Raw genomic sequence first — 26,755 nt, 5'->3', positions numbered from 1 at the left:
ACCCCCGCGGGCGCCGGGGCGGCAGGGGTCTCGGGGAGCAACACGGGGCACTGCGCCCCCGGGGAGGCTCGGCGGGAACCGCGCGCCGCGACCGCCCGCGCATGCGCCGACCGCGCGCGCCGCCGCCCGTGGCCCTCGCGGCGCCCCGTAGCCTCGCGCCCCCAGCGTCCCGCCGAGCTGGTGCCAAGATGGCGGCGCTGACGCCTGGAGGGCGGCCGTGCCTGAGGCCGCGGGGGCCGGAGCGGAGCCGCCGCGGCTGAGGTTTCCGAGTCGCCGCTCGAGGCTGCGCTCCACCGCCGGGACTCCGGCCTCCAGGGAGGCCGGGGCCGCCGGGACATGGTGCGAGTCGCGCCGCTTCCCCGCCGCCGCTGAGCTTGCCGGCCGCGCCCGGGCCGGGACGTCCGAGCGGGAAGATGTTTTCCGCCCTGAAGAAGCTGGTGGGGTCGGAGCAGGCCCCGGGCCGGGACAAGAACATTCCCGCCGGGCTGCAGTCCATGAACCAAGCGTTACAGAGGCGCTTCGCCAAGGGGGTGCAATACAACAGTGAGTCCGGGGGGCGCGGGAGGGGCGGGGGGCGGGCGCGGGGGGCCCCGGGGGGCGGGGGCGGGGGCGTCTCGCGGGTCTCCTGGCCCTGCCCCTGCCCCGGGCGCTGCGCGGTGGGCGTCCATCTCGCCTGCCCGCCCGTGGTGGGGTGCGCTGGGCCCGCCGGACGCTCCGGGAGCGGGGGCGCGGCCCAGGGGACCGGTGCAGAGGCCGGGCCGGGGCCGGGGCCGGGTCCTGGTCCTCACGGCCCCTGAACCGCGGATCGTTTCCCGCCCGCGCGCGCCCGCTCGTGTCGCTCCCGCCGCGCTGTGCAGCGGAGCGGGTCGGCGGCGCCCGGATTGGCCCGGCTGCCCGGCCCGGGGTGGTTACATAACGCCGGGCAGAGCCCGCCGGCCCCGGGCACCGTTCACCTGGAGGAGGAGCGGGGAACCCAGCCGGGATTTTTTTGACGACTTCCTGTTGAGTTTGAAGACGGAATATTAGCGACGCCACACGTTTTCGCCTTTTTGTTTTTTTAAAGAAGCCTTTGTAAGGGACGTATTTAGAAAAGCTCCAGAAGGCACGGGCTGACTTGCAGTTGTGGGGACATTGCATTCCCCCTGGGAAGGAGAAGTCATTTACAGACTCCTGAGCGCCTGGGACGTTCCCTTCCTTTGTTATAAATTATGTAAATGGTCCTCTTGACCTCTTTTGAGTTTTTCCATTTTGCGGGCTCTTCCCTGGTCGTCTTCTGTGGTTCTCTGCTTTGATATTGTTTCTTCTCTTAGCCATTTCCGTGTATTTCTATGAGATGTTAGGACCCTACGCCTCTTGAGTTTCTGCCCACTTTAAGGGAACCTTATAGTCTCCACGATATTTCCATGGTAATGTAGGATTTTAAGAACTGATGATCAGAAAGACTCTTGTGCATGAATGCGCCTGCCGTGTCCACGGAGACAGCGGTCGTGCCTGGGGCTGGAGTTAGTCCAGGAGGACGGTGAGGAGGTCGGCTTCCTTAGTCCCGGTCGGCCTGTGAGCACAAGGAAGCTTCAGACCCCCTGGGCCGCCCTCACCCTGTCACCTTCAGCAGGAAGCTAGATAAAACAGCTTAAAGATCAACCTGAGCATCTGGGTGTGAAAATTGGTGTCCAGAGCAGGGGCTGTACTGGCCTTTCTTATACTCTAGAACATACGAAGACAAAGAGATTTTGACGAAGTTCACACTGGAGTGCTCATCAAAAAGAAGGCACGTCTAACCATGTTGAGGAACAGAAGTGGATTATGTTGAAGACAAATTATCCATTCAGTTTGTGTTCAGTAACCCAAACATCAAAGGAACTTGAGGCTGTGGAGAAAGCTTTACTATTTTAAATCTCAGGACTCCTCTGGCCAGGAGCTCCTGGAAATCCTATGGCAGCCCTGGGGCGCTAAGAAGAAGAAGTCATGACTGTAACGTGCTGCATGTGTGGCTGTGTCCGGTAAGGAAAATAAAGCCGTGCATTTTGAATAAAAATAAAAGCAAGCTCATTTTAAATGTGTTATACTCGAAATTTTATGCTTATCTGACATTCAGAGAAGAGAGTGTTATGTCAGAATACTCAGTTTACACAAATTTTTAGACTCTGCATTTGGATTCCTTATTTAGTTTTATTGCTTACTGTATTGGCTGATGTTGTAAGTAAAATTTCCATGCCACAAAAGAAATAGTACTCGAAGATAAATCCTTTCAGCAAGGCAGTTTGTTTATATAGAAGGCTGCAGCCCACGGGTGGAGCAATGGAGGCTACACGGTTGGACAAGCAGGAAAGGGCTACTTATGCCTGACGGAGTCGTCCCTACTGCTGTGTTGTTCCCCTATTGGCTAGGGTTAAACCACGAAAGCTAGACTAATCCTGAGTGGCTATTTTAAAGAGAGCAGGGGTCCCAGCTGGAGTGACGAGGTGGGTGTTTTGGAGGGAAAGATGGTTACCAGCAAGCCAGAGCAGATAGCCAGGGGTGACGTAGGTCAAAGGTGACTGGAGCAGGTGACTGGGATGAGTCAGGATGTGGGGGGAGTGGGGAGAAGATGTGAAGTACTGATTAGAACCAGTGGAGAAGGTTGTTACTGGAATTACAAGGAAGTTAAACTTTAAAATAGTGAATTAAAGAATAAGAGAGCTGAACATACTGACATACTCTTTGAAGAGAAACTTGGAGTTCACTGTATCTAACACTAAGCTCAATGTTAGTGATATTAGGGCCCCTAGGAAATCGGGCCGGGAACTGGAAACTGCACGTTCTGAAAAGACTCCCTGAGCAGTCCACCCCTGCGTGGCCTGACCGAGTGTGACTAAAAAGGGCAGTGGGGTCCCTGAGAGGAGAAAAGCCGCCTCCAGGAGTTGGAGAACAGGTTATGATCTCCTAGAACTGAATGAAAGGGGGTGAGACTGAGAAATTTCACATTTTAGAAATGTTTCTTTATAGTTGAATAATATGCAATTTTAAAACTTTTTAACTTTCTGTGTTAGAATAGAAACTTTCTAGTATTGACTTTCTCAACTATTTTACTGAGGGTAACAGACCAGCAGTATGATGAAGACAGAGTAGGGGTTTTTGGAGGTGAAAGTTTCAGTGAACTGCTGCTGGTTTCCAGGAGTCTGGGCTGCCCTCTTGGGCCCTGCGTTTACAAGGAGTCACTAGTGGCCCCGGCAGAGTCCCAGGACACCCACGGGTTTAGAATCAAAAGTTGAGTGAGACATTGGACCACAGTTGATGAAAAAAGTCAGACTCTGGAATATTTGAAGAGATTTATTTTTGAGCCAAATATGAGTGACTGTGGCCTGTGACACAGCCCTCAGGTGACCCTGAGACCATGCGCCCCAGGAGGTCAGGGCACAGCTTGGTTTTATACATTTTAGACAGACATGGGGCATTAATCAAATGCATTTAAGATATATGTTGGTTTGGTCCAGAAAAGCGGGACAACTTGAAGTGGGAGCTTCCAGGTTAGAGGTAGGTTTCAAAAAAAATTTTTTTTTTTTTTTTTTTTTTTTTGCTGGGCGCAGTGGCTCATGCTTGTAATCTCAGCACTTTAGGAGGCTGAGGCAGGTGGATCACCTAAAGTCAGGAGTTCAAGACCAGCCTGGCCAACATGGTGAAACCCTGTCTCTACTAAAAATACAAAAATTAACGGGGCATGATGGCGGGTGCCTGTAATTCCAGGTACTTAGGAAGCTGAGGCAGGATAACCACTTGAACCCAGGAGGAGGAGGTTGCTGTGAGCTGAGATTGTGCCTCTGCACTCCAGCCTGGGCAACAGACCTTGTCTCAAAGAAAACTTTTGCACCACCACACCCAGCCAATTTTGGTATTTTTTTGGTAGAGACAGGGTTTTACTGTGTTGCCCAGCTGGTCTTGAAGCCCTCTGCTCAAGCAGTCTGACACCCTCAGCCTCCCAAAGTGCTGGGATTACAGGCATGAGCCACTGCACCCAGCCCTCTTAACATTTTTTTGATTAGCAGTTGGTTGAAAGAGTTATTAAAAGAAAGGAACGTCTGAGTTACAATAAGAGGTTGTGGAAACCAATGTTTTATCATGCAGATGAAGCCTCTGGGTTGGAGGCTTCAGAGAGAGAATAGATTAGTTGTTTTTTTTTTTTTTTGAGGTGGAATCTCGCTGTCACCAGGCTGTAGTGCAGTGGCAGTGATCTCATCACTGCAACCTCTGCCTCCTGAGTTCAATCCGATCCTCCTGCCTCAGCCTCCTGATTAGGTGGGACTACAGGTGTGTGCCACCGTGTCCACTTAATTTTTTTGGTATTTTTAGCAGAGACGGGTTTTCACTGTGTTGGCCAGGATGGTCTCAATCCCTTGACCTTGTGATCCGTCCACCTCAGCCTCCCAAGGATTACAGGTGTGAGCCACTGCGCCTGGCCAGGTCACATTTCTTTTCAGACTTAAAGTCAGTGTTGATGTTAAATGCTGGTGAGCTTTTCCTGAATTCCAAGAGGGAGGAGGCGGTAATGAGGCGTGCCTGACTCCCCTCTTCCCATCTTGGCCTGAACCAGTCTTTCAGATGATTGGGAGGCCTTGGGATTTTAATTTTGGTTTACACAGCTTTGAAATTATTTGCATATAAAGTGGAAGAAAGACTGTTGCCTGAGTTGGTCTGTTCCTTTCTACTGTAATTGGACACAAAATATCAGCTGTGTTTGGTGCAGAGTTTTTCTGTGGAGTTGCTCCCGAGTGAGAATTATTGTGGAATTCTGACACTGGCCTCACCCAGGAGCTCGGACAGCCAGAATCCTCTCCAAGCAGACCTTGGTGCGAATTTAGAAATGGGATTTAGCAGGCAGGGCGTGATGGCTCACGCCTGGAGTCCAGCACTTTGGGAGGCCAAGGCAGGTGGATTACCTGAGGTCAGGAGTTCAAGACCAGCCTGGCCAACGTGGTGAAACCCCATCTCTACTAAAAATACAAAAATTAGCCAAGTGTGGTGGTGGGTATCTGTAAGCCCAGCTACTTGGGAGGCTGACAGGAGAATTGCTTGAACCCAGGAAGCGAAGTTTGCATCGAGCTGAGATTGTGCCGCTGTGCTCCAACCTGGGTGACAGAGTGAGACTCCGTCTCATAAAAAGAAAAAAAAAAAGGAAGTTAGGTGCTTCATCACTAAGAAACTATTTGAAAGTTTGATTTCAGGGCCAGGCGCGGTGGCTCACACCTGTAATCCTAACACTTTGGGAGGCCGAGGTGGGTGGATCACCTCAGGTCAGGAGTTCAAGACCAGCCTGGCCATCATGGTGAAACCCCATCTTTAAAAAAAAAAAAAAGTTTGATTTCAGGGTAAAACAGCTTTTCCTTAGGAAATAAATCATAGCTGTGTCTACCATATTATTTGACCTGCCCCAGGAGAGCCAGTTTTCAAATTCCTGACCCTCTGTGGACATTGATGCCATGTTTTTCTTTATAGGTTTTTCTCCTGGTGCGTTTGTTCTTTTAGCAAATACTGAGTGTTCATCCGTGGAAAAAAAACAGACCAAAGCCTCTGCTCTTGGGAAGCTTATAGCTTCCATCCGGTAGCCTAGCATGGGAGAAGAAACACTAAGCAATAAACATGATAAGTAAATTTCCTCTTACTTGGTCTCGGATTAAGTGCTATGGAAAGCAAATAGAGCCATGTTGGGGGCTCAGAGGTGCCCTTGGGTCAGCATTACTTAGAGGATTGTGGCAAAAGAAAAGTGAGGTACTTTCTGGGCAGAGGGAGTCCCCAGGCAGTGACCCTCGGGCCAGTGTGTTTCCTGGTGAAGGGAGTGGTGGGGTAGAGTCCAGAGTGAGGCACAGGAGGCTGCCACAGAGGTGCTGCCCAGGTGGGGATGCAGGACAGGAAAACTTTCTGTTTATTTGCTTATTTTTTTATTTGTAGGAAAAAAATGATGTTGTACATGGGATGAAACAATATGAATTCAAAACGTACAGATAAAGGTTAGCTCTGTCACTCATCTCTGAAAAGTTTATATGCATATCCAGTGAAAACCAACAAAGTAACACCCATGAAATGTTATCCCGACGAATTTCCACAGAGACGGCAGGACTGTAGACTGTTTTGGAATGTCCTCAGAAGGCTCTGTCATTGATGAGGTCACAGAATAAAAACCCCAGCACCCTTTCTTTCAAATGGGAGAGGGACAGAACCTGTTCAAACTTTCTTTTTTCCTTATGGCTTGTGGTCACCTCTGCCTCCTCAGAAGCCATCTCGCCTTCCAGAGCCTTCCCCGCTTCTGCCCCCACCTCGTCCTCCAGAGCCGCCTCTACCTCTGTCACAACCCCCAAAGGCACCTTCACCCTTAGGGTGGGCCCTGTCCAAGGTACCTTTGTTTCCCTTCATTTCACCATCTTCCATGGACTCCTAGTTTCCCTGTCGGTGACTATCCTTGCCCAACAAAGCCGCCGAGTGACTAGTGTCTCTCTCTTCAGTGGCGTCCTCAGACGGGCCTCGGACAGTTTTCGATGGCTGGCTTCTGGCGTGAGGTGATCCTTGCAACTCCAGCCTGATGGCTCTGCCCCCAATTTCCCTTTTATTACATGAATTTAAAGCTTTTTATCATCCTCACATGAAGCATACTCTAAGTGCATGCATGCCCTTTAGACTGGCCGTTGTGGTTCTGGGGCACTTTGATAAAAGTGGCCTTCTTAGTACTTCTGACGTGTTTCTTCTGTCACACTGTAGAGGCTGATTAGAGCCGAGTTTTTCATTCATTGCAAGTGCTGCTCTTCCCACCTCTGTAGTGTTGATTTTGACCTTTCTCTCCATCATAGTGCCAGGAAATAGATCACCATCCATCTCTGTTCCCTGTGTTTCTTTAGAGGTTTTCTCTGCATCAGCTTCTGTCTTAACCTCAATGTAAGCAGTCCTTCCCTCTTCCCATCCTTTCTGACTAATCTGATCTCCACAGCATCATCTTCAAACACTTCTTTTAATTTGTCCCGAGGGACTTTGTAAGGGAGATTTGTAGCCAAAGGTGTTCTCACATCTTGCTCATTCTTACTGTGTTAGTTTAATTTCATTGCCAAAGTCTTTCAAACCAGTGAGTCCCAAGGCTTTTTCCAGGTCTTCAGCAGATTCAAAATCCACAGAACCAAATTCCTAGTCTGACAATACCAGTTCTGACAGCCACAGCAGCAAGATCATTTTTAGCAAAAATATCATGGATACTAGTTGTTCTTGTTGTTGTTTTTTGAGACAGAGTCTTGCTCTGTTGGCCAGGCTGGAGTGCAGTGGTGTGATCTCGGCTTACCACAACCTCTGCCTCCCAGATTCAAGCAATTCTCCCTCCTCAGCCTCCCCAGCAGCTGGGACTGCAGGTGCATGCCACCATGCCCGGCTAACTTTTGTATTTTTATTAGAGACAGGGTTTTACCATGTTGGCCAGGCTGGTCTCAAACTCCTGACTTCATGATCCACCTGCCTCAGCCTCCCAAAGTGCTGGGATTACAGGTGTAAGCCACCGCGCCTGGCCCTGGATACTAGTTTTTAACTCAGGAGCGGATTTGTTGAAGTTCAGGTTTTCAACAAAGACTGAAAGACATTCCAGCCTGGCCAACATGGTGAAACCTGATCGCTATTTAAAGTACAAAAATTATCTGGGTGGTAGTAGTGCACGCCTGTAATCCCTGCCATTCAGGAGGCTGAGGCAGGAGAATCGCTTGAGCCTGGGCGGTGAAGGTTGCGGTGAGCTGACATCGTGCCACTGCACTCCAGCACTCTGGTCGAAAGGGTAAGACCCTGTTTAAAAAAAAAAAAAAGCAGCAGTTGATTCTGTGCCTTTCACTTTGTGTTTCTTGGCTTCAGAAGCTGCTGTTTGGTCATTTCTTTCCTTCATTTTCCAGGTGCTTCTTCGACAGACTCTTCCTCCTCCTCTTCCTCCTCTTCGTCATCTTCATCCTCTCCCTCGTCGTCGTCACCCTCGTCCTCCTCATCCTCTTCATCCTCATTCTCAGTCGTGCTTTTGGCTTTCACAGGAACAGCTTTTGCAGACGTTTTCCTTCCTGTGGCTGGCGTGGTCTCCGTAGCTACTGCTTCAGCACCATCTCCCTTGGCATCATCCTTATCGTCCTCATCCTCTGGGGCAGGGGCGCCCCTGCTGCTTTCATCACTGCTGGCTCAGATGCATCCTCCTCATCACCGTCTCCCTTGGCGTTCCTGCCATTCTTTGCCCCCTTGACTGGGGTGCTCCCATCTTACCAGGAGCTGCTGCCAACTCCTTGGGTGTGGCTCCCGTCTCACCAGGTGTGGCGACCGCTGTGCCTGGAGTGACAGCTGCTTTCCTGGCAGGTGTGGCACCTGCAGCCTTTTTTGCTGGGGAAACTGCCGCCTCCTTTGCTCGGTTGCAGCAGCCTTCTTGCCTCTTCTCCACGGCTGCCGTCTTCTTCATCTTCCGACATTTCCTCATCTTTACTTTCTCCTTCTGCCTCCTTTGGGGTAGCAGCCATTTTCTGGGGTCACCTTGGTTTTTACCTGCCTCTCCAACCAAGTAGTCCGAAGCCACTGAGGATGGGACGTCTTTGCAGGTGCGGGGTGGGAGAGCAGCAGGAGGGGGCTGGGCCCTGGTAGTGGGCCCAGTAGGAGATGCTGGCAGCACTGTGAGAGGGTCTGGTCGGGAGTCAAGCCCTCGCACATCTGAGATAAATAATAAGCTCTTCTTGGTATGAAAATGTAAGAAAATGACTCCGTACCTTGCAGGCAACCTGTGGGAATGTGAAGGAGATAATGGAATCAGGGTAAGAAAGGGTCAGGGCCTCACATAGAGCTCTGTGTTTTCTGCATTGGAAATTCTCAAAGCTTGAAGAGAGACCATGTTCACAGCCCGTGTAGTAAAAGCACAGACTGACCACGCGCTGAAGTACAGGGCTTAGCGTTTCTCGGACCAATCCTGAAGGTCTTCCAGGTGAATCACTTCCTCAGCTTATTCCAGACAACATTTAAGACTCTGAGATTAAGCCTAAAAAAAGAAAACCAGAGATCAAAGAACCAGCGGGAGAAAAAAAAAGATTCTGAAATTGATTTTTTTTTTTTTTTTTTTTTTTTTTTGAGGCAGGATCTTGCTCTTTCGCCTGACCTGGAGTGCAGTAGTGCAGTCTGGAGTCGCTGCAGCTTTCACCTCCTGGGCCCAAGCAGGCCTCCCATCTCAGCCTCCTGAATAGCTGTGACTGCAGGTGCATGCTACCATGCCTGGCTGGGTTTTGTAATTTTTATAGAGACAGTGTTTCACCATGTTTCCCAGGCTGCTCTCAAACTCCAGGGCCCAAGCGATTCACCTGCCTTGGCCTCCCAAAGTGCTGGGATTACAGGAGAGAGCCCCTGTGACCAGCCTAACCTGGGGATGGTGGCTCATTCCTGTAATCCCAGCACTTTAGGAGGCCAAGGTGGGTGGATCACTTGAGGTCAGGAGTTTGAGACCACCAGCCTGGCCAACATGGTGAAACCCCATCTCTACTAAAAATACAAAAATTTCCTGGGTGTGGTGGGTGCACACCTATAAGCCCAGCTCCTTGGGAAGTGGAGGCAGGAGAATTGCTTGAACCTGGGACGCAGAGGCTGCAGTGAGCCGAGATCGTGCCACTGCACTCCAGCTTGTGCAACAGAATGAGACTTTGTCTCAAAAAAAAAAGACAGTTGGGGGGAGTTCATTTTTTAAAATAATTAAGCCAGCTGGACACAGTGGTGCACGCCTGTCCTCTCAGCACTTTGGAAGGCTGAGGTGGGCAGATCACTTGAGGTCAGGAGTTTGAGACCACCAGCCTGGCCAACATGGTGAAACCCCGTCTCCACTAAAAATACAAAAATTCGCCAGGTGTGGTGGTGTGTGCCTCTAGTCCCAGCTACCCATGAGGCTGAGGCAGGAGAATCGCTGGAACTCGGGACAGAGGCTGCAGGGAGCTGAGATTGGCCACTGCACTCCAGCCTGGGCAACAGAGCAAGACTCCGTCTGAAAATAAACAAACAATGAAATAAGCCAGATTGATTTACCCTTACTTGAATGTTACAGGACTTTTTGTGATTAGCCTTTTTTTTGAGGTAGAGTCTCATTCTGTTGCCAGGTTAGAGTGCAGTGGCACAATCTTGGCTCACTGCAACCTCCGCCTCCCAGGTTCAAGCGATTTCTCCTGACTCAAATTCCTGGGTAGCTGTGACTACAGGCGTGCACCACCTTGCCCGGCTAATTTTTTGTATTTTTAGTAGAAATAGAGTTTCACCATGTTAGCCAGGATGGTCTCGATGTCTTGACCTTGTGATCCACCTGCCTTAGCCTCCCAAAGTGCTGGGATTACAGGTGTAAGCCACTGCCCCAGCCTGTAATTAGCTTTTTTTTTTTTTTTAACAAAAGTTTGTGGCCATATAGTAGGTGTGTATATTTATGGGTAATTAGCTTTTAAAAGGAGTAAATTTTATTTCAAGGGAGAGAAAATAAGTCTTCATTCTCAAAACCTGAAGATAGTAGAAAACAAATGTTTGTTAAAATTGATAAAGACGTAAAAGAAAGGGAGCAACCTTAAGACTAGATCAAGACTGTGTGCCCATAATATGTAAATTACAAATAAAACATTAATGAAAAAGCCCATGCGTAGACAATTTGTGTTTGAAAAAGAACCAAAGAGAATGAAAACCTCTAGAAATGAACAACATGGTCATTAACAGTTAAAAGAGCCAGCAGACAGGAGAAGCAGCTTGCGCTCAGCCGAAGAGACGAGCGGTGTCCGGAGGGGACGCGTGGGCCAGGGAGGCGGCGATGCCAGCCCGTGCCCAGTGCAAGTTCCAGGAGGAGACGAGAGCGGGAAAGGAGGAAGTGAAGACTGAGGATTTCCCAGAGTTCATGACATACGTGACACTGCAAGAAGTCCAAGTCCATAGTTAAAAGACGTCACAGCTATATACATCACCGGAAATTTTCAAAACATTAAAAAGCAAACCTTGTAGATGGTTGCAACCAAAACAAAAAGACTTCCCTGAGAGGGATGAGTGGTGGACTGGCGACAACTCCCAGCAGACCGTGGCTGCGAGCTGAGGTCTCTGCCTGAGGAGCCCTTCAGAGTGATGTGACCAACGCCACTGCGGCCTGAGATTGAGGCTCACTGTGCAAAGGCTCCTGCAGAAGCAATACTGAAGGTGGTTCTTCAGAGGCGGAATTGAGCTCAAAAGACAGGAGTGGAATTCAAAACGCAAAGGGGGCCAGGCATAGTGGCTCATACTTTTTTTTTTTTTGACACGAAGTCTTGCTCTGTCACCAGGCTGGAGTGCAGAGGTGCAATCTTGCACTGCAACCTTCACCTCCTGGGTTCAAGCACTTCTGCCTCAGCTTCCCAAGAAGCTGGGACTGCAGGCGTGTGCCACCATGCCCAGCTCATTTTTGTATTTTTAGTAGAGACGAGGTTTCACCATGTTGGCCAGGATGGCCTCAATCTCTTGACCTCATGATCTGCCCTCCTCGGCCTCCCAAAGTGCTGGGATTACAGGCGTGAGCCACCTCGCCCGGCTGTGGGTCACATTTGTAATCCCAGCACTGTGGGATTCACATTCACATTTGCTGTAGTAAAGTCTGCAGTTAATAAATTGCTTTCTTTTCCTCTTAAATAATAATATAAAGAGTTCTGAATGCCTTGGCTCTGACCAGTGATGGATACAATGAGTTCTGTATTTCTCTTCAAAGAATGGGTACGTCAGTATGCTCAGTTATTTGTCCTGCCAGCTCCACCCTGGACTGTTACTTCTGGTAGCTTCTTTTTTACCCCAAACAAGCCTGGGGAAAAAGTGAGACCGCGTCTCCCTAAGAAAAAGTAAAAAAGTTAGGCTGGGCACAGTGGCTCACACCTGTAATCCTAGCACTTTGGGAGGCAGAGGCAGGTGGATTGCCTGAGCTCAGGAGTTCGAGACCAGCCTGGGCAACATAGTGAAACCCTGTCTTTACTAAAATACAAAAAATAAGCCAGGTGTGGCGGCATGCAACCATTATCCTAGCTACTCGGGAGGCTGAGGCAAGAGAATCCCTTGAATCTGGGAGGCGGAGGTTGCAGTGAGCCACGATCACACACTGCATTCCATCCTGTGCAAGAAAGTGAGACTCTGTCTCCAAAAAAAGAAAAGAAAAATTAGCTGGCGGGTATCTGTAGTCTGAGCTACTCGGGAGGCCAGGATGGATCATCTGAGCCCAGGAGATTGAGGCTGCAGTGGGCTGGGATCGTGCCATTATGCTGCCTCTAGCCTGACAACAGACCCTGTTTGTAAAAACAAATAATTTTTCAAAAGCAAAAATAAAATCAAAGGAAGGTTTAGAGAATAAAGGAAACATCTCACAGCAACATGGCAGGTGGCAAATGATATGGAAAGAAATGGAGGCTCAGTGTGGGTGTTCCCACAGCTAAGGAATATGAATTACAAAGAAGAATGTGCGCAGAAACTGAAGGAGGAGCGTAGCCGGGACGCCGCGCAGTGGGTGAATGCAGGAATGAACTGTGCATCCAGGCAATGGAGCATTGCTTAGTCCTGAAAAGGTGTTCTCCAGCCTTGGAAAGGCAGGTGGCCTTAAGTGCTATCACTGAGAGAAATTATTCTGTGTGACCCCAACTCTCCAACATTCTGAAAAAGGCAAAACTGTGGCCAGATGCCTGGAGTGAGACCCCCAACTTCATGAGGGCAGGTTTCCGGCAGCGGCATTTGGAGGCTTCATGAACGTTCGTTCTGGCACTTGTCAACCTTAAATTCTTTCCAAAGAGCATATGTCATTTTTACAAAAGAAACTGAATTTTCTGTCCATAGAGTTCGGGAGCCCAGACATTGGGACGAGGGGACATGAGCGCGTGGGTTCTGGCCTCAGGCAGGGCGGGGGGTGGGGTGGCTGAAGCCCCACCCCGGGAAAAGGCCTTGACGGGGAGCACTGCGTATGGCCCCCAAGCGGGGAGGGGGGCCGCGCGACGGAGCAGATGGCAAGGGTGTGCGAATAGTGAGGCTGTGTGTGCGCCGCCCGTGCAGTCCCTGTGAGCCAGAGTTTTGCTCCTCCAGGGAGGCACTGGGTTCCTGCCTCGGGCAGGGGAGGGCGGGAGGACACTGCTGCCCATCTCGGGCCTCCCGCCGGGGTCTGGCTCCCTCCTGGCTCATCTGGGGGCTGCTTTGCTCTCCGTGGGCCGGGTCGGGGGCTCTTGGGAGCCTTCGGTGGCCGCTGGTCTCTGTCCGCCAAGTCCTCGGTGAGACAGGGAGGGGAAGGAGAGAGGAGCGCGGAACCCCCAGACTGCCCTGGCCTGTGCGGCCACCACCGTGGCCAGGAGGACGCCTGTGTCCCCTGCGCTTTGTCACTGGGCGGGGCAGGCACCTTCTGAGATCTCACCTGAGACATTTACAGTTTGAGAGAATGACTGACTGAAACCTTCAGACAGAAAGTGGCGTGTTGAGATTCCTAGAATGGGGTGAGGATGCTAATGAGTAAGCCTCGTGGGAAAAGAAATGATGAGGAAACAGACGCCTTGAGGTGGGAAGAGGGGACTGGGTCACGAGAGAGGAGCCGGCCACATGCCCTCTGCATTGGGAGCTTGGGGTCTCCCTGACTGAAGACGTAGAGGGTGGCTGCAGTAGTGGGAGGAGCCTGAAGACCTGACAAAGTGGGGGACACCCGGAGAAGTGGGAGGAGCCTGCAGACCTGACAAAGTGGGGGACACCTCGGGAAGTGGGAGGAGCCTGAAGACCTGACAAAGTAGGGGATACCTGGGGAAGTGGGAGGAGCCTGCAGACCTGACAAAGTGGGGGACACCTGGGGAAGTGGGAGGAGCCTGAAGACCTGACAAAGTGGGGGACACCTGGGGAAGTGGGAGGAGCCTGCAGACCTGACAAAGTGGGGGACACCTGGGGAAGTGGGAGGAGCCTGCAGACCTGACAAAGTGGGGGGACACCTGGGGAAGTGGGAGGAGCCTGCAGACCTTCTCCTTGGTCTCCTGGTTTCCTCTGCACCCCCATCTACTTCCCAGCACCTTCCCTGGCTCTCCCTTCATGAACACCCTGAGGAGGCCATGCCTTTGCTCTCTCCGTGCCCATGGTTCAGAAGGCCTGTGTGAGAAGCTCTTGGGGGTCTGCTCAGGTCTGAGGGCAGCTGTCTCAGTGCTGGCTCCTGCCGTCCACGCAGCTTCTTGAGCCAGAAACCTCAGAGTCATTCTCTGTCCCATTCTTCTCCTTCCAACACCCACAGGCTGTCCGTTCTTCTCCAGTCGGGCGCAGGGCCGTCCCCATCTGCACCTGTTGTGAGCCACACTGCCCGTCTGCTAACCCCATGCTCCCCTCCCAGCTGCCCTCTCCTGCGTCCCATTTTCAAAACCAGCTGGGCAGCGGCCTCTCCAGCACAGCCCTGGAGTGAGCAGACCTGGGCCCTGCACTGCCCAGCACACATGGGTTGTGTGTGAGCTGGGATGCCGGCCCAGCACTTTAAAGAATTGAGCACTGAAAATGCCGCAGAAAGCTTGGTTAGGAGCAATCCATGGAAGCCTGAGGGTCACCAGGGGTCCCAGGGGTCGGCTCTAGGGCAGAATCATGTCCTCCAAGTAGAAAGCCAGCCTGGCTCGGGCTGTGGCCTCAGCCCAGGGGGACCCCCAGCTGCCCTTCATGCCCGTGTCGCTGTCAATGCTCTGCGCGCCGCCAGGTGTCCTTGTGGTGGGGGAGGCCGCCATCAGTGCCCGCTGTCCTCTTCCTGCCTGCCTGCCCATCCCTGGGTCTGATTCAGACCAGAAAGAGAAAACAGGAGGCGGCAGAACGGCCCTTTGTAGTTGCTCCTGAGGCCGCAGCTTGGATCTGGCTGGTCGTCCCTGACCCGCCTTTTGGGTTTCTCCTCTCACCACAGTGAAGATAGTGATCCGGGGAGACAGGAACACGGGCAAGACGGCGCTGTGGCACCGCCTGCAGGGCCGGCCGTTCATGGAGGAGTACATCCCCACGCAGGAGATCCAGGTCACCAGCATCCACTGGAGCTACAAGAGTGAGTAGCGGGCGCCCCAGGGCATCGCTGGGCGGGCTCCAGGCCTCTCTTCTTCCGCCTCAGTTCTGGGGGACGTGTTCCTCAGATGGGGTCTCCCCGAAGAGCGCTTGTCTATGAGGGACCCCGCACATGTTGGGGTCCCAAAGTGAACTCCGAGGCCTGTCTTGGTGTGAATGACCCTGCTGCCTGGAGTGTGCTTCCTGAAGCCCCCCCGACCTGGGAGGCTCAGCTCAGGGCGGCAGTGGCTGCAGGTGAGTGGGCACTCAGGCTCCTGGGGGCTGAAAGGAAGTGTGTTCCGAGGAACATTCCCTGGCCGGCACCCACTTGGCGCACACAGAGGTTTTCTCTTGGGGCCCAGCCTGACATCCTCTCCACCACCAGAAACAGAAACAAGACCTTCGAGCCTTGACTTCTGACGTGCCCCTCAGAAAGTCTGTGTCACTAAAAGGTTCAGTGAGGTGGGCTTGATGGTGCCACAGACTCCTCCCCCAGGTCTCAGTTGGGTGTGGGTGGGCTGCGGCACTGGTGCCTGGGAAGGTGGGGGAAGTGACGACTGTGGCGGCTCCAGGGTTTGTGCTGGGGAGGCGGAACGGCTGCTTGGAGTGTCCAGAATCCTGACAGCAAAAGCCTCAGGGCTGTTTTTGTTTGTTTGTTGAGATGGAGTCTCTCTCTGTCGCCCAGGCTGGAGTGCATTGGCGCGATCTCAGCTCACTGCAACCTCTGCCTCCCAGGTTCAAGCAATTCTGTCAGCCTCCCAGGTAGCTAGGATTACAGGCACCGGCCACCATGCCCAGCTTATTTTTTGTATTTTTAGTAGAGACGGGGTTTCACCATCTTGGCCAGGCTGGTCTTGAACTCCTGACCTCATGATCCACCCGCCTCAGCCTCCCAAAGTGCTGGGATTATAGGCATGAGCCACCAAGTCCAGTCAGGGCTGTTTTCAACATCGCTTCTTTTCACTGCAAAAAAAAAAAAAAAAAAAAAAAAAAAAAAACCCCAGTGTGCTACTAGAGGGAGGCAGCAGTGAGTTCCTGCTGCCCCGTGGTAACAGCTGACACCTAGACAGCTGTTCAGGAGCTGCCTCGGAACAGTGAGCTCCCTGCTGCCCTGTGGTAACAGCTGACACCTGGACAGCTGTGCAGGAGCTGCCTCGGAAGTGCTGGGCATTGGCTGTGCTCTGGGGCCTGGGAGGGTGGTGCTGGGCTGACGGGCGCAGAGCCCACAGGGCTGGTGTGGAGAAGCTCTGCCTGCCACCACACCCTCTTCCTGGTTTGGGGTGAGGCTGGGCTCCGGAAGCATGGATGTGGTTGGTGTGGGGACAGGTGCATGGCAGTTTGGGGGGCTAGGGCATGCCTCTCCCCTCTGGTTCTCCCTTTTCCTTCGAATCCTTGGGTGGGTGGGAGTCTCTATCCATCAGCTCCCCCAGCTCCCAGCATGCTCCAGAATAGAGCACAGGCATGGGCGCTCCGGAGGCACAGGGGGTACCAGCAGGCCCAGCTGGGATGGCACGGCATAGGGCACGCCTGGGTCCTGTCAGGTGGCTCTGAAGGGAGGGTCCATCCTCTGCCCTCAGTGGTTACTTACATCCCACTCCCTCAAAGTGACCCAGAGGCCAGTCACTGGATGAAGAAAAGGGTCAGGAGAAGGTGACACAGTGGGCCCGTTACATTCGCACCTGTCGGCAAGAGAGTGCCTGCTCTCATGCAGCCCATGCGCAAACCTAGACATCACAACCAGGAGGGCCACCTCCCAGGATGCAGAGGCCAGCAAGGCTGTGCCCAGGACCCGGGTGGGGAGAGACGGGCCGTGCCCAGGATGGGGGCTGGGGAGGGAAGTGCTGTGCCCAGGATCCAGGCCGGGAAGAGAGGGGCTGTGCCCAGGATCCAGGCCGGGAAGAGAGGGGCTGTGCCCAGGATCCAGGCCGGGAAGAGAGGGGCTGTGCCCAGGATCCAGGCCGGGAAGAGACGGGCTGTGCCCAGGATCCAGGCCAGGGAGGGAGGTGCCGTGCCCAGGATCCAGGCCAGGGAGGGAGGGGCCGTGCCCGGGATCCAGGCCAGGGAGGGAGGGGCCGTGCCCAGAATTGGGACCAGGGAAGGAGAGCCCGTGCGTTCAGTATGGCTGAAGCTGTGTCTTGGTGGAGCTGCCTTGCAGATGTCTGGGGAGGGCAGGTCCCAGGCTTCTAGACACTCAGAAGTCCCGGTGGGAGCTGGTGCCTGCAGGGCACAGACAGCCACACCAGCCTGGCCCCTGCACGCCACCCTGGGAACTTCATGTTGGGCACTCATCATAGGATTCTCCCATTTTAGCCACGGATGACATCGTGAAAGTTGAAGTCTGGGACGTGGTGGACAAAGGTGAGATGTCTCTGTTCTGTGTCTACTTATCTGCGTGACTCTGTGCTCTGCACAGAGAGGCCTCCCTTCTTCCCTCCTGATACCCACGCATCACCCACTGTCCTTGTGGACAGTGTCCAGGGTCTGGCTGCTCTGCTCCCCTCCACATCCCGTGGTGGCACCAAGCACTTTGCCACTTCAGCTGCCTCCTCGCCTGAGTGACTGTATGTGGCCAGGGTGTTATTTCAGGAGCCCTCCTCCTGCACTGCCTGGCAGAGCAGCCTAGCACCAGGCGGCCCCATGCCCACAGCCAAGGACCCAGCTCCTGCACTCCCGAGACAGGCTGTCCCTCCAGGGGGATGTGTCCCCGACAGGGAGCCCTGGCCACACAGACCCGCATTCTGGGGGCCACAGGAGGTCAGCCCCCAGGGTGTCCTCGACAGCCTGTGTCCTCCTCAGCAGCAAGGCTACAAGTTCCTCTAAGTCCTCGGGGTGGAGCCCACTGCCCTTCCTGGGGCCCGTGGTCTGTGTGCATGCATGGTGTGTGCAGGGCTGGCTGGGAGGCTCTGATGGAAGGCTGCAGTGGCGGCCTCTGTGTGGTGGTGTCTGCTTGGATGGGGCATGCTCCCCTCCCTCCACCTGTGCTTGTTGGGTGGGTTTGTCCATGGGGGGTCAGAGGTGGATGCTCAGTTCCTGCAGGGGTGCTGGGCCCCCTGTGGCTTCCCCCAGGCTATGCTGGACTCTGTGTGGACCATGCTGACCTGGTGGTCCAGAAGCTTTCTCTGTAGAGTTCTCATTAACTCTGGCATTAAAAGAGGCAGCCACCCACTGCCCTGTCGTTGTCCTCATCCCCACTGTGAGGGGAAGCTGTAAGATCTGTCCACGGCCCCCAGGTGGCTCAGGTGGAGCTGCCCTGGCCCCCATCTTCGGCCCCTTCCCCCACCAGGGGCAGGGTGCCTTTTGGAGCTTCAGAGATTTCCTGTGCCTCCCTCCAGTTCTGGCTCCCTGGCTCTGCCCATGTGTGGAGCGGGAACAGGCTTCCCGTAGACAGGGTTGTCCAGAGTAGGGTTTGTATCTGGGTGCTGTAACGGGTGTGGTGTCCAGCACTTAGGGTGGGGCCCCCTTCCTGGTGGGCTGTCGTGCCCCAGGCTGGTCTGGGGGCCTGTGGGTGAAGAAGCCGGCCGGCTGGGTGAGGCGTGTGCCTCCTACACCCTATTCAGTGCTGGGCTGGGTGGGCTTCCTCTGGGGTCGTCCCTGGCTGGGAGCTCTGGGGCTCCATGTGTACCCTTACACCCACCTGTTAGCATCCACTGGGAGAGGGTCACTTGGCCTAAACCAGGACCTCCTCAGGAGGGAAAGGACTTAGCTCCATGATGAGGCATGCCTTTCACCCCACGTGCCTTCCACCCCACGTGCCTTCCACCCCAAGCTGTGTGAGGTGTGAGCACCCTCCAGAGCAGCCAGGGCGGCCGATGGGGCACACAGTGGAGGGGGTCTAGGCCTCATGGGCACTGGGTGAGAGGAAGGCGAGGCTAGCAGGCTCAGCTGGGGGGGGGCTGCCAGGATGGGGCTGAAGGGAGAAGTCTCTGGGTGAGCCAACATCCCTCCCCTCTGTCCCCTACAGGTGGTATAGCAGGCCAGATGGCTCACCCAGGAGGTGCTGGTTAGGCTGTGGGCATCCTTCCTGGGTGTAGTTCCCCACCAGCCAGCAGTGCTGTGCCAAATGTGTGTTTGGGCCTCGGCTGAGCCCTTTGTGGGCCGGTCTGGGCATGCTCTTCTGGGCTGGGTCCGTCCCCTACACCTGAGGAGGGTCTGACTCTCCAGTTCAGATATGAGCTGTGGAATGAGTGGAGGGTGGAGTTTGAAACACTTGGCTCATCTGTTCTTAGGGCTTTGTGTGTTGTCCCAGTCTGAGACTCCAAGACTAGAACCTTGGAGTTCCCAGGCTGGTCTGGGAACTTTCTCCTCAGATCAACCGTGGAGATAAAGGGAAGGGGCCATGGCCCCTCATGGCTCAGGAGAGCCATGGTGACCTTGATGGCAGAGGCTCGGGGGCCTGGACCACGGGCACCACACAGCTGCCCACCTCCCTCCCGAGGCCACTTTGGGGCTGGGATCCCTGCCTTCCTCTCCTTTCTTCCCGGGCTGGTTGCCAGAGTAAGGGGCGTGTCACTTGAGAGTCCATGTGCTTGTCTCCCCACTTTTACCCCTGGGGGAGGCCCCTCACCTTCCCACCTCATCCCTCGTACTTCCCCTGCCCTGGACTTGGGCCTAGGTGCTGGGGAGGAGCCCTTCTTTCAGCTGGAAGCCCTCCCGTGCAGGGTGCGGGCCATGCCACTGCAGCCTGTCCGTCCTTGCCCAGGTCCTGCTGCTCCAGGGCTCATGGGTGCCTAAGCTGCAGGCTGCCCTGGGTGGTAGAACAGGGCACCCACCAGAGCTGGGGCCTAAGTGGCTGTGGGGGGCCCATGCTCCTCCTGTGGCCCAGGGCTTCCACCTCGTAACTTTTGTTTGTTTTTAAATAAGGAAAATGTAAAAAGCGAGGCGATGGCTTGAAGATGGAGAACGACCCACAGGAGGTGGGTGCTGCGTGCACAGTGGGTGGCTGGGACCCTGGGTGGCGGAGCCAGTGCCCAACGCTTCACACCCCTTTGCCCCAAGCACCCCATTATGCTGTGGCCCCTGGACTGCTGCCTTCCCAGCTGCTCGGGGACCCCACACTGCCGTGGCTGCATTCAGGAACTGCCAGCTTACCTGCACTCAGCAGACAGCAAGTTGGACTGGCCTTTCATTTTCATTTGAATGACTGGAGAGGTATTTAAGTGAATTTGCCAAACTCCTGTGCTGTCACAGCCACAGCGGCCTCTGCCCTTCAGCACAGGATACATCTTGCAGCGGTGGCGGCAGGCGTGAGTGTCACTTCCTGGAGCCCCCTGGAGCCAACCTAGCCTGAGCCTTCTCACCAGGAGAGCTCCAGGACGCCACAGGGCCATGCACTCTCCCCGTAGGCCATGGGGGTGGAGTGACTGCCCACAGCTTTGCTGCCACCCTGTTTATGGGCACTGGAACCTTCCAGAATGCATATCTAGTGGAGGATGGCTAGCAGCACAGCACCCACTTCCATTTTTGAGTGGTGGTTTGGTCATCCGTGAGGCCTGGGGTGGACACTGCTGTGATTAGCAGGAGGTCCTGTTTAGGGGCTTGTCCCAAGAGCTGCCAGCAAGGCTGGTGTTGTTTGTCAGACCCTTTGGGGCAAACCTGTGCTTAGCCATACCACCTCTTCAATACTACTATTTTTTTTTTTTTTTTGAGATGGAGTCTCACTCTGTTGTCCAGGCTGGAGTACAGTGGCACATGATCTGAGCTCACTATGATGTCCACCTCCCAGGTTCAAACAGTTCTCCTGCCTCAGCCTCCCAAGTAGCTGGGATTACAGGCACACGCCACCACACCCGGCTAATTTTTTTTTTTTTTTTTAATTTTTCTATTTTTAGTAGAGACAGGGTTTCACCATGTTGGCCAGGCTGGTCTTTAACTCCTGACCTGGTGATCTGCCTGCCTCGGCCTCCTACAATGCTGGGATTACAGGCATGAACCATTGTGCCTGGCCTGGCATATCATTTCCAAATGGAAATGGCTATTATCTTTTCAGATTAGAAGACTATCCAGCTGTCAGGCGCAGTAATCCCAGCACTTTGGGAGGCTGAGGCAGGTAGATCACCTGAGGTCGGGAGTTTGAAACCAGCCTGGCCAACGTGGTGAAACCTTGTCTCTACGAAAAATACAAAAATTAGCCTGGTCTGGTGGCAGGCACCTGTAATCCCAGCTACTCGGGAGGCTGAGGCAGGAGAATCGCTTAAACCCAGGAGGCGGAGGTTGCAGTGAGCCGAGATTGTACCACTGCACTCTAGCCTGGGCAACGAGCAAAACTGTACAAAGGGGGAAAAAAAAGACGATGACTATGGAGCCTTTTCCAGGACTGTTCCCCACATGGGCAGGGCCCAGCCTGGGCCAGTCTCACACCTGTTCCCTCCTGTGCCCAGGCGGAGTCCGAAATGGCCCTGGATGCCGAGTTCCTGGATGTTTACAAGAACTGCAATGGGGTGGTCATGATGTTCGACATCACCAAGCAGTGGTGAGAGGGAGCTGCGGGGGCTGCCGGGACTCACCCCACACATAGTCCCTTGGCGTGGTGAGAGGTAGCTGCAGGGGCTGCCGGGACTTACCCCACACACAGGCCCTTAGTGTGGTGAGAGGGAGCTGCAGGGGCTGCCAGGACTTACCCCATACACAGGCTCTTAGCATGGTGAGAGGGAGCTGCAGGGGCTGCCAGGACTTACCCCATACACAGGCTCTTAGCGTGGTGAGAGGGAGCTGCAGGGGCTACTGGGACTCACCCCACACACAGCCGCTTGGTGTGGTCAGAGGGAGCTGCTGGGGGCTGCCAGGACTCACCCCCTATAGCCCCTTGGGCACCCTCTCTGTGCAGCAGATGATGGTTAGAGCAGCATCATTCTGCAGGGCCAAGGGCTGCTTGCTGGGCAGCTGTGGCAGCTCAGCTACGAGGGGCACTGGCCTGGATGTTGGGCTGGGCACTGACCATGTCTGTGTATGTGGGCCAGGATGGTGTGCGCTGGCTGCAAAAGCGTCTGGAGCAAGGCACGCACCTTCATAGCCCCACATTTCTTCCTGAAAATTATCTGAGATTTGGCAGAAGCAAGTGGCCGCTTGTGTTGGGGGCTCTCCGAGACCTCCATCTTCCATGACCCAGGAGGACCCACAGCCAAGATTCATTCTGGCAAGAAGATGATGTCAAAACCAGCTAAGGGCAGCACACACAGGACAATTTCTGGAGGACCAGGTGGGAGCCCCCAGAGGCCACTGGGGAGTCGCCTGGGACCCCCTCAGCTCCTCAGGTGTCCCCCAGGACACACTGGAGCCCTGGTGCTGGGTGCTGGGACACACACTGGGTGAAAGTTCCCTGGACGAATGAGGCCGAGTGAAGACCAGCCTCCAGGTGTGGGTCCCTCCTACTCATAGCAACAGCTTGTGCCCGACAGCCTGACACACCCAGGTGTCTGCTCTTCCCAGCAGGGGGTCTGGCCTAGGGGCCTGGTCAGCAGCTTCTCTTACTTTGAGAAGGCACCCACACTAGGGTTAAGCACACCACCTGCCAGGGGGCGCACACTCAGCACACATCAGCAGCTCAGGCCTGAGGGCGGCTTGCAGTGCCTGGCTGGCCATGCTCTGGGCCTCTGCCCACCTTTGCCAATGGTGGGAACCCTGCCTGCCCTCCTAGCCTGCAGTGCCATCACCAAGGACTGACCAAAAGCACCCAAGGGAGAGCCCTTTGGAGGGTGTCGCACACAGATGCCAGGAGAACCACGTATGGAGCCAGTGGAAGAGCCCTCTGTGGGGGCTGGCACACGGACAGCAGGAGAACCACTCATGAAGCTTGCAGGAGAGCCCTCTGGGGAGTGTGGCATACAGACACAGGAGAACCACCTATGGAGCTTTCGGGAGAGCCCTCTGGTGGAGGTGGCATACAGACAGCCAGCGGGAGAGCCCTTGGGGAGGGTGTGACACATGGACTGCCATTGAATCAGAATGGAGCTGGTGGCCCACCCAGGGCAGAAGTCCAGTTCAGGCACACACACCAGCCTCACCTGGGCGAGCAGGGGTGCTCTCTCCCTCCGGTCTTTCCTGTCTAGGAAGCAAGCCAACCTGGTGGGTGGGAAGTGACTTTTCCCAAATGAAGCTAAGTGTGGATGCAGAGTGGCGTCCACAGCACCTCCCACCGCTGCCCCGGGAATGGCCTGGAGGGAGCTGCAGGGACCCAGGCTGCTGTGTGGAGTGGGCAGGAGGGGCCACAGGACTCGAGCCAGCCTAGGGAGACATGTCTTCATAGCCGTGAGAGGCAGGAGACGCCAGAGGACAGAGGGCGCCTGCTGAGGAGGCCGGAGGTGCCCCCGGGCCGGCCTTGGTGAAGGGGCCAGTTTAAATGACTGTGTGAATAAAAGAAAATTGAGTTAGAAACACAGGACGTTGGCGTTTCTCACCCGCTTGTGTTGGCTTCTGTCAGTCGTGGGGAAGTTTTGTCGCTTGAAGCACTAGAAATTTCTTCACAAGCCATTTGGAAAACCATGCAGTTGAGACTGGCAGCTCACACCAGGCAGATCCTGGAGACCTGCCATCCATGCTGGGACATGTCTGCCGAAGACAAGGCTCTCAAACAGCCCGCTTAGACGGCTCTATTCCGGGGTGCTGTTAACAGCTTCGGGCAGAGCCTGGATGTGGATGTCCTGCATCTTAACGCAGTGTAGCGCCTGAAGCCAAGCCAGCTCCGGAGGTGTCCAGAGGAATTTCAGCATTTGCTGTGTAACCGTCAGCCCGCCAAGGTGGCCATGCAAGCAGCCTCTTGGGCAAACATTCGACTCCACCTGAAGTAAGTCAGATGTTGTACATAAGAGATTTGCCACACAGAATCACAGCTGGAGAAATGTTGGATGTATTTGGGAAATGAGGACCTATTCGTCAAATCAGAGGTGGGGAGCACACCTGAAACGAGAGGAACAGCTTATGTGTTCTGTGAGAACGTCTCTGATGCCAGGAGTGCGTGTGATCACCTGTGGGGATTCAGTGTTTGTAGCAGATGCCTTGTGGTTTTGTGCTGTGATGCCAACAGGGCATTTCAGAAGGTGGGCGCAAAGGAGGAGGAATAGCTGCAGCTTCTCAAAGAGAAATACGGCATCAACGCAGATTGGATTTATCCACCAAAATAAATGTTTTCTACCCTTTCATTTTGGACTGAAACCCGTGATTGACAACTATCACCTTGTCCTTTTTTCCCTTCTTAATACTAAATACTGTGATTTCTTATTTGAGGTTCAGAATGACATGCTTGAAACTTTGATACATATTAGAATACATGATGTTAATATACCTGTTGCCTTTTGTGGGGAGGGCGGAAAAAGCCTGCTTGACTGGCCAGAGCAGGGGCACCCAGGGCTGCTGTCCTCGGCCTCCCTGGTGGGCAGGGACCCTGGAGGAGCAGCCACAGGACCAGGCTGATGCCGAGGGGCACGCGGGACAGGGCAAGATGAGGGTGGGTGCAGGCGAAGCCTGAGGCGGTTTTGTAAGGATGCAGACATGGGGTGCTCGGGGTAACGCAGGGGTGCTGCTCTGTGGGGTGCAGTCAAGTGCATGCCATCCGGGCGAGGATGGGCAAGGACAGTGGAGGTGCTCCTCTGTGGAGCGCACCTAGTGTGTGCGGTCAGGGAGAGGACAGGCAGAGACAGGCCGGGACGCTTCACTGTGGAGAGCAGTCCAGCGTGTGTTCAGGGAGCAGGCGGGCAGGGCTGAAGGCTGGGAGGGTGCAGAGGCACCCGCGGCACTTCCTCGAGCTCTGCAGGCACGCAGCCTGCTCCTGCTGGTTGGGTGTTAGGAATGAAAAGCAGCTCCCGTCTTGAGGCCTGCACGCACAGCAGCTTCCCAGGGAGGGACAGGGCGCTGAGGGGCTGAAACTAAGCCAGGTCCTCACCTGTTCTCCAAGGACCTTCAATTACATTCTCCGGGAGCTTCCAAAAGTGCCCACCCACGTGCCGGTGTGTGTGCTGGGGAACTACCGGGACATGGGGGAGCACCGAGTCATCCTGCCAGACGACGTGCGTGACTTCATCGACAACCTGGACAGGTGAGCGCAGGGGAGGTGCTGAGGCAGAGGCCTTGGGAGGGGCTTGGGAGGTGTTAGTGTTATCGTGGGGGCTGGGGGATGTGAGGGGTTGTGCCGCTGCGTGGGGCTCCCTGAAGCCTGGGGGTCTCAGACGGCAGTGCCTGGGAACTCTGCCAGGGTGAGCTGCTGGTACGGGGGTTCCCCTGCAGAAGGACACTCGGCTTAGCTGCTCAGGAGGCTCCGGAAGGAGGGAGGGCAGTGCACACCAGCAGCTGTGGGCCCAGGGGTGGTCCTTAGCACGGGGGCAAGTTTTCTCTCGCATCCGTCTTCCTTCCTGAAAGCAGACCTCCAGGTTCCTCCTACTTCCGCTACGCTGAGTCTTCCATGAAGAACAGCTTTGGCCTAAAGTACCTTCATAAGTTCTTCAACATCCCCTTCTTGCAGCTTCAGGTAAGCACTCACCATGCAGGCGGAGTGGGCACTGGTCTTGCCTCTTCCTGCTGTGTCTCCTGCATAGCGACGGGGCTCCCTCCTCGCCCAAGAGATCGGTGGGCCTGCTTGGGTTAGCTGCTGGCCAGGGCCCAGCGTCCGGCTGCGCCTGCCTGCCCTTAGGCTGGGCCCGGGCCCAGAAACCCCTCTACCTCTGCGGGGATCCCTTGCTCAGTTTCCCCCTGGGGTTTTGGTCGTTTTTGTGTGTTGAGATAAGGTCTTGCTGTACGGCCCACGGTGGCGTGCAGTGGTGCAGTTGTGGCTCACTGCAGCCTCAAGTCCTGGGCGTAAGCGATCCTCCCACCTCAGTCTCCCCAGGTGCTAGGTTGACAAGCGTGAGCCACCAAGGCCCTCGCTGTTCACAGCTCACATTTACTTTTTTAATTTTTTTTTAATTAATTTTTTTTTTAGATGGAGTCTTGCTCTGTCGCCAGGCTGGGGTGCAGTGGCACAATCTCGGCTCACTACAACCTCTGTCTACTGGGTTCAAGCGATTCTTCCACCTCAGCCTCCCAAGTAGCTGAGACCACAGGCATGCGCCACCATGCCTGGCTAATTTTTGTATTTTTAGTAGAGACGGGGTTTCACCGTGTTGGCCAGGATGGTCTCGATCTCTTGACCTCCTGATCCGCCCACCTTGGCCTCCCAAAGTGCTGGGATTACATGATTGAGCCACCACGCCCGGCCCACAGCTCACATTTCTGTGGTGCTTGTGTCAAAACCAAGGGGCCAACTTTGGTCTATGGATAAACTCTGTTTCCCTCGTGGAAACAAGGGGCCAAGGCCAGCCCTGGCTGCAAAGTAGCCCAGCAGACAACAAGGCTGCAGCCTCCTTCCCCAGACTGCCCCGTGTGGGTCTGAGGACCGGGACCTCCTCGCCCTGGCCTGCCGCTGACTGGGTTTGGGGGGACATGGGACTCAGCTGCAGCTGCAGCAGCCTTGGGCTTTGTCCAGGACTTCATGATTGCCCAGGAAAGGGGCTGTGCTATCCTGGTGTCAGAAGAAGTGGGGACACTGCAGGTTGGGAATGCTGCTGGAGATGTTTGGGTGGAAGGCAGGCCGGCAGTCAGACTTGTCCGGTGTCAGCACTGCAGAGCCGTCCCCTCGTCAGTGGGTGGTTTCTCCTTAGCCCCTCACTGCTCAGCTGCTCCATTTCCGAAAGGGTTTGCCCTCCAAACACTTCCAGAGCCTCTGAGGGAGAGAACAAGACCCTGGACAGTCTTGAGCTGGAAGTGTAGGCCAAGCTATGTGACTGTC

The 26,755-nt window shown here is 54.7% G+C and overlaps 1 protein-coding gene and 3 pseudogenes across 5 annotated transcripts in view; 3 read left to right on the top strand and 1 right to left on the bottom strand.

Annotated features, from left to right (window-relative positions):
• The first annotated feature begins 163 nt into the window (after positions 1-163).
• The window catches only part of RABL6 (RAB, member RAS oncogene family like 6), a 33,453-nt gene continuing 6,861 nt past the window's right edge, over positions 164-26,755 (top strand). For 2 of the 5 annotated variants that reach the window (XM_074394466.1, XM_074394464.1), the window contains exons 1-7: positions 164-543; positions 14,873-15,007; positions 17,314-17,361; positions 19,864-19,916; positions 21,381-21,472; positions 24,890-25,030; positions 25,351-25,459. In XM_074394466.1, coding sequence (XP_074250567.1) covers positions 414-543; positions 14,873-15,007; positions 17,314-17,361; positions 19,864-19,916; positions 21,381-21,472; positions 24,890-25,030; positions 25,351-25,459 — 708 coding nt within the window. In that variant the 5' untranslated portion in view covers positions 164-413. Of the gene's footprint in view, positions 544-1,708; positions 2,001-14,872; positions 15,008-17,313; positions 17,362-19,863; positions 19,917-21,380; positions 21,473-24,889; positions 25,031-25,350; positions 25,460-26,755 lie in introns of all 5 variants that reach the window. The other 3 variants (XM_074394468.1, XM_074394465.1, XM_074394467.1) reach the window with 3 other exon arrangements.
• Positions 2,008-9,842, top strand: LOC141583684 (uncharacterized; annotated as a pseudogene).
• LOC120360668 (uncharacterized) lies at positions 7,787-8,449 on the bottom strand (annotated as a pseudogene).
• Positions 22,786-24,137, top strand: LOC141583438 (splicing factor 3B subunit 6 pseudogene; annotated as a pseudogene).

The sequence above is a fragment of the Saimiri boliviensis genome, chromosome 2 (genome assembly GCF_048565385.1).
Source record: "Saimiri boliviensis isolate mSaiBol1 chromosome 2, mSaiBol1.pri, whole genome shotgun sequence".
Lineage (NCBI taxonomy): Eukaryota > Metazoa > Chordata > Mammalia > Primates > Cebidae > Saimiri > Saimiri boliviensis.
This window is presented reverse-complemented; position numbering and strand designations above follow the sequence as displayed.